Source organism: Micromesistius poutassou (genome assembly GCF_964030765.1).
Source record: "Micromesistius poutassou genome assembly, chromosome: 2".
NCBI classification, from domain to species: domain Eukaryota; kingdom Metazoa; phylum Chordata; class Actinopteri; order Gadiformes; family Gadidae; genus Micromesistius; species Micromesistius poutassou.
Window position 1 is genome coordinate 22,717,574 of NC_140272.1, and position 9,716 is coordinate 22,727,289.

General features: G+C 48.1%; 1 protein-coding gene across 1 annotated transcript; it reads right to left on the reverse strand.

Annotated features, from left to right (window-relative positions):
* Positions 1–289: 289 nt before the first annotated feature.
* On the reverse strand, positions 290–8,815 carry LOC311338266 (acidic mammalian chitinase-like; the record flags this gene model as incomplete). The annotated part of the gene is made up of 9 exons (XM_084463494.1): positions 290–609; positions 703–835; positions 1,167–1,266; positions 4,088–4,122; positions 4,225–4,407; positions 6,218–6,410; positions 8,273–8,477; positions 8,621–8,650; positions 8,788–8,815. 9 exons carry the CDS (start codon positions 8,813–8,815, stop codon positions 290–292), a joined length of 1,227 nt encoding a protein of 408 aa, XP_084319620.1.
* Between the last annotated feature and the right edge of the window lie 901 nt (positions 8,816–9,716).

Consider the following 9,716-nt stretch of genomic DNA (forward strand, 5'->3'; position numbering starts at 1 on the left):
GCCCACCTGTGATGTCATAAGGGGCAGATTTCCAAAACGGCTTGTAACGGCTAATCACACTCACACCTGGTGGCGTGTCCTGGGACCTTTAATGTTTGTGACCATGTGACAGACACAGTCGGAATACAATTCTCTATTCATGCTTTATTTTTGTGGAAAACATTACAGTGGTGCGAAATGGGTTATTTCACAAGAGTTCCCACAAGACAACGAACCATCTCCCGGTCCGCTGTGAGAGGGGCACGAATCCCTGGTCCGCGCCTCTCTTCACCCACCGACCACAACGGACTCACCAGCTGCCCCACACAGACAACAACAACAACAACAACAACAACAACAACACGTGCAGCAGCGCCGCTTCCGCCACGCCTCCCGTCGCCATGGCGACCCCGCCCCCGTTATCATGAGCGTCGTCGTCGTCGTCGTCGTCGTGACACCTCGTCACGTACGTGCGCCGCCGCAGACACCGGTAGAAGGTCCTCGGGCTCTCGGACCGCGGATACAGTCCGTCCGCTTTGTGCGCGCAGAAGCCGTCCTGCCGGTGCGCGGCGGTGACGTTCCGCGGGCAGTGGTGGGGGAGGGGCACCGCGGCGACAGGCTCCTGGGGTTCTAGGAGAAGAACAGCAGAACCTGAGTCGAGCTAAGCCGGACCGGCCGTTTCCACTCAGATGTGAAGGGCCGTGTGTGTGTGCGCGCCAGTACCTGTACTGAGCATCCTTTTCAGATGGAACACCAGTGGATATTTGCCCTGCCCACAGAACTGCCCGCTGAAGTCGTCCATGTCCAGGGTCCACAGGGCTGCCCCTCCGAAGGTGCGGTTCTTGAGGTAGCCCACCTGGAGAACACGTTGCAGAACACATAGAATGGGGCTGGTTCCGGTTTGTCCTCGAGATATTCCAATAGAATAATTGCTGCTCTTTTGCGCCGCTGGCTCTTGTGTGCGTCCGGAACAGGCCTTGTTGAAAAGGGGGGACTACTAAAAATTCCATATTCATTTAATCTGCCTTATTATTTTGAAAAATCTTTTCACCAAAATTGCTAAAATATAATGACTATATAATAAGAAGAATTATCCAATCTCTGGAAGTTTGTTGACAGGTTGAGTCAGGTTGACCCCGGTGAACGCTGGTATAAACCATCAGAAGGAGTCCTGTTATTCAGCTGACCTTGGCGTCGTAGCTGTCGCGGTTGTCGAAGCCGACCCACTCGCCCCCTTTAACAGCGTAGGGAACGCTTTGACCATCGCTCCACGACACTGACGCCCCTCTGAGAAACAAGCAGATCTGTAAAATAGATCATATTAGCTTTAATATTTTCATCCAGGTTCTACATAGCAGACGCTTCAATCCAAGGGGACATACAATAAATGGATTTGTCAGAAGAAAGAGAAACAACAATATATCCCTGTCGGTACAGAAAGGATGTTCATAGTTTTACCCATTATGAACAATGCAATATCAACTAAAACTAAATAATATTTATCAAGACAGTAAATATGCAACTATGTTATAAAGATCTTGAGCATCTGGCATCTTGAGTAACTCTTTGTTAATGTTGTATCATCCATAAGCAGACCCATTTATAAAAGACAAATGTCCATTGGAGGTGGACCGCATGGGGCCCTAAGGAATATGGAGGTAGATTTGTGTCTTTATTATGCAATCAAACAGAATAGATTTGAGAGCAAAACTATCGACACTGCAATCAAAAAATGTTTTATTGCAAGTAAAATAAATGTGATTAAAAATGTATTAATGGGAATCCAAAAGTTTTGTTTGCGAATCCAAAAGTTTTGCTTGCTGTTATCTCGTGGGCGGGACCTACGCCGAAAGATGTAAGACACGTCTCTATTGGCCAGTCTCGATCGGAGTGACAGCTTGGCAACATCCACAGTTAGTAACGAGAGAGGGAGTTTTGAAGTCCATGATGAGACCGAGCGGGACTCAGGAGCGGAGTTGCCAAGCTGTCACTCCGATCGAGACTGGCCAATAGAGACGTGTCTTACATCTTTCGGCGTAGGTCCCGCCCACAAGATTCAGCTCAACAGCAAGCAAAACTTTTGGATTCGCAAACAAAACTTTTGGATTTGCAAAAAAAACTTTTGGATTCGCAAACAAAACTTTTGGATTCCCATTAATACATTTTTAATCACATTTATTTTACTTGCAATAAAACATTTTTTGATTGCAGTGTCGATAGTTTTGCTCTCAAATCTATTTTTTGATTGCAGTGTGGAAAGTTTTGCTCTCAAACCTATTCTGTTTGATTGCATAATAAAGACACAAATCTACCTCCATAAAGGAACAGCCTGTGGACCGCATGGGCATTTCCACCGCAGGGTGCGGGTCGTTTCAGTCTCGGTCAGTGCAGTACGGGTCGCGTTTCCACCACCAAAAGTGGGCGTGCCCCGGACTGAGCCGTATTGAGCCGTACTCGTCTCGCAGTACTCCTCCGTTGAGGTACTGAGACGCCTGAAAGGGTCCCGGCAAGTTTGAGCTACACACGGCGTCCGTTGATTGGTCGACAGAATCGTCCCTTCCGTGCGACAGAGGAGATAATAACAAAGAAACACAATACCCGCAAGGTATTTCTGGACAACGGCGAAAGCTTCGTTTATTGAAGAAAATGTCGCACAAAAGTTCCTTCTTGGACGTCCTACGTTGTTGCTCTTTGTTCATTGTGCGCGTTCTTCTTTTTTCATGGATTTATTAGCAGGCTACACTGTGTCGGGCTGCTATGAGATCACGATGCTCAGGGACGTGCACAGGAGTTTTGAGGGGCAGGTGCCGAATTGTTGACGGTGGGGGGGGGGGGGGTTTGGATCGCGGACGAGCGCTGTTGCGGGCGCGATTGTTTGGGGGGGGGGGGGATTGCGGACGAGCGCTGTTGTTGACGGGGGGGTTGGATCGCGGACGAGCGCGATTGTTGAAGAACACTCAGAGGGCACTTTTTAATACGAGGCAAAAAGGGCAGGGGCTCAAGCACCCCTAGGGCCCTATGTGTGCACGTGCCTGACGATGCTTACGTAGCTGCCGTGGCTATCGCCGTCCGGCTTAAACCCCGCCCTACCATAAGGGTACTGTCTTAAACCCCACCCTACCATAAGGGTACTGTCTTAAACCCCACCCTACCATAAGGGTACTGTCTTAAACCCCACCCTACCATAAGGGTACTGTCTTAAACCCCGCCCTACCATAAGGGTACTGTCTTAAACCCCGCCCTACCATAAGGGTACTGTCTTAAACCCCACCCTACCATAAGGGTACTGTCTTAAACCCCGCCCTACCATAAGGGTACTGTCTTAAACCCCACCCTACCATAAGGGTACTGTCTTAAACCCCGCCCTACCATAAGGGTACTGTCTTAAACCCCACCCTACCATAAGGGTACTGTCTTAAACCCCGCCCTACCATAAGGGTACTGTCTTAAACCCCATCCTACCATAAGGGTACTGTCTTAAACCCCGCCCTACCATAAGGGTACTGTCTTAAACCCCGCCCTACCATAAGGGTACTGTCTTAAACCCCGCCCCACCATAAGGGTACTGTCTTAAACCCCGCCCTACCATAAGGGTACTGTCTTAAACCCCACCCTACCATAAGGGTACTGTCGGCTTAAACCCCGCCCACCATAAAGGTACTGTCTTAAACCCTGCCCACCATAAGGGTACTGTCTTAAACCCCACCCTACCATAAGGGTACTGTCTTAAACCCCACCCTACCATAAGGGTACTGTCGGCTTAAACCCCGCCCACCATAAGGGTACTGTCTTAAACCCCGCCCTACCATAAGGGTACTGTCTTAAACCCCACCCTACCATAAGGGTACTGTCGGCTTAAACCCCGCCCTACCATAAGGGTACTGTCTTAAACCCCGCCCTACCATAAGGGTACTGTCTTAAACCCCGCCCTACCATAAGGGTACTGTCGGCTTAAACCCCACCCACCATAAGGGCACATAAGGGCACACGTAACTGAACTGGGCCAAACCACACCCTCACTACTGGGCTGAGGCGTGCTGGGTCGAAGCGTACCCGCCGGTGGAAATGCGCCGGTGGAAATGCGCCGGTGGAAATGCGGTCCCCCCACCTGAAGGGGGAACGCACGGGGCCCTGAGGAACCACCTGTGGACCGCATGCACTCTGCCGTCATCGGGATCAACCCCTGAATAACGACGCCGGATAAACGGCCGTGTGGACGCGGGTGTGTTGACAGAGCACTGCTACCTCATAGTAAGACCAGACGCTCATCTGCTGGGTGTAGGGTCCGGACATCCCGGGGCCTCTGGCCGGGGCCCCTGTGCCCGTGGCAGCGGAGGACAGGGTGAAGGAGTGCCCGTGGGAGGCCAGTCCCAGCAGGAGCTTGTGTGCTGGGGCGCCACGCGAGAGCCAGTACTGCATGACGTAATCCTGGGAAGGAACACGCGAGGTGAGGTGGTGGTGGGTCAGGCTGTGTTGTGCTCCCCTGTTTGTCTGCCTGCTAAGGGCGTGCTCACACTAGGCCGTCTGTACCGCTGCCCGAGTACGTCTGCCCCCTAAAGTCTAGATCGTTTGTCTAGTGTGAGCACGCCGTCCGTACTCCAGTACAGTTCAACTCCGTGGCCTCAGTACACTTCGGAGAGGTGTGCTCAGGCCACGGTACAGACGCTAATGAGCCGACACGCGCACACGCACGGATATGTTATGAATTTTAGTCCAGGAAAGGCCGCCGAGACAGGGTCGCTTTTAACTCACTTTATTTGGTTAAGGTTATTGGTCTATTGTCTATCGTCTATGAAACAAAAGGAGAGGGATCGTATATAACACGCGTGGAGCGTCTCTAAGCTTTACATCTAATCGATACGCCGCCCAAGAGATTCTGACCTAAAATGGCGGAGTCCGAGTTAAATAAGAAGGTAGAGGTGGGCGTGTTCTGTGGCTTTAAAAGCCCGCCCCCTTTCATGATCAGCTGTTGCCTGGTTGTGCAGCAGTCTTAAGGCTTATGTTATGTATACTCAGTATTGTGGCTATGGGAGAATATTATGGCTGAAATATGTTACAGATACGCAACCTATATGTACAAGAGGCAACCGTACTCAGGCCCAGTGGAGATTGCCCTAGTGTGAGCACAGGCCAGCGGCACAGTGGGGGGGGGGGGTTTCTAGCTCTTAGTAATGCTAGATTAAGTAGATTGTCCGGATTGATATTCGCAGGGTGGATTAACTATGTCTCAATGAAATAATTCTGGCCGATTTGACCCACTTTCATCGTACACCTTGAGTAAAGAACCCAGCCCTGTGGTATTTCGAGCAAGCATTTAGAATATAGGGCTCTCATGAAGAAGGTAGATCGAAATTGACCTTGAGGAGTAACGCTGTCTTACTACACTCGTGTTGGTTTCCAGCGAATCGCAGAAGAGGGGGCTGTGGTGGTACGTCCCTCTGTCTGGGCCTCGCCCAAAGTCATGCGTCTTCACACTGATGAAGTCCAGGTACCTTCACGCACGCACACACACACACACACACAATACTGCACCTTACTTCTACAATAACCTGCCAAATAATTGCAGATGATTGACACAATGTTCCTCATAGGACTCTGATTGGTCTATAACCACTGTGGTCCAGCCACAAGCGCCTAAGTTGAAGCCTGGTCAAATGGAATTACTTACTTGGATATGTCAGGGATTTCATATCCCAAATCGATGGCGTCAGTGTCCGCAGTCACTGCTGCAGACAGGAGCAGGCGAGGCCTCCCTTGCCCTTCAGCTTTATAACTCTCTAGGAGTTCCTAGTCCCCAGAGACAAACACGTCCCAACATAGTGAGGTTAATGTTGTTATTGAGTGAGCAAGAAACACAAGCCTACTGGTCAGGATTGTGGAGAAAACATTATTTATATATATGTGTATATTGATCAGTATTTTATTCTTCCTTACCTTCTGCTACAGTCAACACTCCAAGCATTATGTTGCGCGCACACACACACACACACACACACACACACACACACGTACACTTTTGAGGATGCTTATTTTGAACGTTCTGGGTATTATGACCTAGTCTGTACATTTCAGCGTTTGATGCCCCCCCCAAGTGTCAAACATCATGCTTCATGACGAATGCTGTACAAAAGGCGCAGAGGATCTACGGGCAGCAGCCAGCAGAGGCGGCCAGTAACCCGACCCCTGAGCTCCAACAAGGATCCCTGCATCATGCGGCATCACAGGCTAATGCCCTCACGCTGCCCACGCTGCGGTACTGCAGTACCTTGCAGAGCAGAGTGAACTTGATCTTGTCTTGAGCTGAGCTCCCACCAGAGACGAGGAAGTGCCGGTCCAGGTCCAGCCCGTCGAAGTCGTGAGCCCTCAGGAACGAGACGGTGGAGCGGATGAAGCTCTGGCGGCTGGCCTCGCTGGACAGCATGCTGGAGAACCTGCGGCGGTGGAGGAGCACAACGGTCAAGAGGGGGAAAGCCAGTGTGGTGCATGCACTAGTACTAGTACTAGTTCAAAAGAACTAGTTCATTGAACAAGTTCATTTTTCTATGAACTTTGAACTGAACTTATATTATATACTTATATATAATTGTGGAGGGGGACGTGCGACGTCTGGCCTGCGGGGGGAGGTAGAGGACGGTTGGGAGCACACCGGATCGGCTGGGGGGGATTGGACCTGATTGCGGACAGGTGCCTGCGATCAGGGCCAATCAAGGAGGTGTATTTATGTGTGCTTTGTTTTTCAGTGAGGGGAGAAAAACCCAAGAAGGAAGGTGTTGCGGACGGGAGGACACGACGAGTTGCCCAGAGCATCAGTTTATTTCAGTTTATGTGGTCCGATGGAGTAGAATCCGCAACGTGCTATTTCAGTTGTTATTTAAGCGTCTTGGGGGCGAATAAAGACTTCTTCCTCCCGAACATTGGGTCTCCTCTCGCTCATTACCCGTTACAATAATATAAGTATAAGTCCTCATCCTCATCCTCATCCGCTTATCCGGGGTCGGGTCGCGGGGGCAGCAGCTCAAGCAGGGTGCCCCAGACTTCCCTTTCCCGGGCCACATTGACCAGCTCTGACGGGGGGATCCCGAGGCGTTCCCAGGCCAGTGTTGAGATATAATCTCTCCACCTAGTCCTGGGTCTTCCCCGGGGTCTCCTCCCCAATAAGTATAAGTATATTTATATATATAATATAAATATACTTTTAACTAAAGAACTTGAACTTGAACTAGTTCAGATTTTGTGACATTCTGAATTGATCCTCAGGTCCAGAATACTTGTTTATTAAATAGAGTTACTGCCTTAGTTGTGATGAATGAAAAAGGTGTGCAAATAATATCCACAACAATTTTAAATTGTAGTGATGGGCAGCTGGTAATGGAGAGGATTCATTTTAAAAGAAAAGCACAGAAATATTCACTCCCACAGTTTTTCCTCGGTTTCTAAAAGAACTGTTAATGAACTGAACATGAACTAGTTCAAAACTGAATTGGTGAACTATGAATGTGAATTTATCACATTCATGTGAAGTGTGAACTTGCACAACACAACATCATTTTGTTATGATAGATTTCACTTATAATTCATTGAATGGAAATCACCAACCATCAAAGTCAACGTATAGACGCGTTCCAGGCGCCTGTCGCCTGGAATGCGTCTATACATTGACTTTGATGGTTGGTGGGTGATTTCCATTCAATGAATTATAAGTGACTTTGTATGTACGTTGACTTTGTATGGAGTGGCACCGCCCGTCTCTTTTGGTGTGTACGTGCCATTAGAAAGGTGAAGACCAAAGGCAACACGTCTTTGTGGTGATTGATCTATGAGTGGATTGGCTTTATTCTATAGATTCACCGTAAAGAATTAAAACCAATTGACACAAAGTGCTGGAGTGAGAGACGTGGAGGAGGAAGGACTCACTGAGCTCCAGGGCTGTCTCTGACTGACAGGAGAGTCTTCAGCTGTGGGTTACTGCGCAGCAACATTTGAAATCGAAGAAGTCAATTGAGATCAGTGTTAGTCAATTTACAAAATCATAAAAATGAACATTTTATTAAAATAATTCAAAGCTGCAATCATCCATTTTTGTTTCCCCCGCTTTGTTTGGATTCAATTGTGTTTTTATTGAGTTTCATGGTTCTCATGCATTTGTTTACTACTGGCTGAATGCATGAGAACCATGAGACTAAATTCAACACAATATTGGTGCGCATTGCATTCCTCTCTTATTAGTAAAACATATATTAACATTTTGTAAAGTATGTTTGTTTTGTCCATCGGGAACTCACAATTGGCTCACCTGTTTTTGAGCTGATTGAACTGCCTGTAGAGGGTGTGTTCATTCCACTCGTGTTCTGCGATCTCGTTGGCATAATTGACCACCGCGAAGGCGTAGACCAGGTGTGTGCAGAGCCAAGGGTCCACGTCCCCTGGCAGGTATCGGCCCGCACCCGTTCTGTACTGCGACCACTTGGTAAAATAACAAACCAGTTTGTTTGCCGTTGCTGGTTTAAGGGTACAAAAAATTAAACTTTGTCAAACAAAGTTCAGTCAAATTGAGTCATTTTGAGGTCCTATGAAGTCCAGGTATGATCCTATGCCTGAAGGACTTCTTTGCTCTCTGTGTAGGAAAGTGACGGCGACTCACCACTCTGGATGAGCAGATGCAGACCCACTGCTGAGCACAAGTCACACATCAGATCACACATCACAGAGCCAGAGGGACATTACAATTACAAACTTTGTTTTGCATTTGCTGCATTAAAACAGCTTGTATGTCTTTGAAACAAATATAATAAGAATCGTATTCCTCACCGATTGCATATGCCGTGACTGAGTTCATGGTAGTAGTCCTTTGCTAATCTACATTTCAAGCACTGGGGGCATATGGCCTCCCATTGTGTGGCCTGTCTAGGCGTGTGTGAGGAGAGATGGAGTGGGAGGGAAGTTATACGTGGTGTCACGAGCCCTCGGGTTACCGATGGTCACCCCAGACGACACAGACTGAGCCCAACGGCAACTCAACAGACAAAAATAGAGAGAGCAGGTGATGCTTTGGCTGTTTTGTAAAGGTTTATTGAATAGTGAGATATTCAGGGTTGAATTCAGTAACAGAAGCGGACGTGAAAATGACGTAAACATCCAAAGAAGTTCTTTATGTCATTTGTCATAAGTTATCTATGTTTGAAAGATTTAGAAGTAGCCTATAGAAATCATATACATGCTTTCTATATATAGAAAGCATGTATATGCTTTCTATAGTTTGAAATTGGAAATTAATTGATTAACAATTACTTTGGAATATTTCTCCCCAAATGGGTGAAGAAACCACTTATTGTGCCTCATGCTAAAAGACAAGAACTAACGTAACAAATGCTCCAAGGTCTGGACCAGAGGATCTACTGTAGATTAAGAAAGCTATCAAGTTTATGACCAAACCCCTGCGACTCAATACTTCTGCTGAACCTGAACCTGCGGTTCCTATCACGTGATGCTATAATTGTGGTGACGTAGCGCTTCACACCTCTACACAAAGACGAAGCGCTGCTAAACTCGCCTTACACCACACAAAGGTACAATGGGCTCTATGCATGCAACACTTCTGCATTGGTCTCAGAATGCTTCTACAATTCCGGTTCCAGTGTTAAGGCCAAAGTATACTACTCCGTATCCGTAATCCGACCAGTGGCGGATTTAGCAAATTGGGGGCCCAAGGCGAAGATATGTATGGGGCCCACCTCATC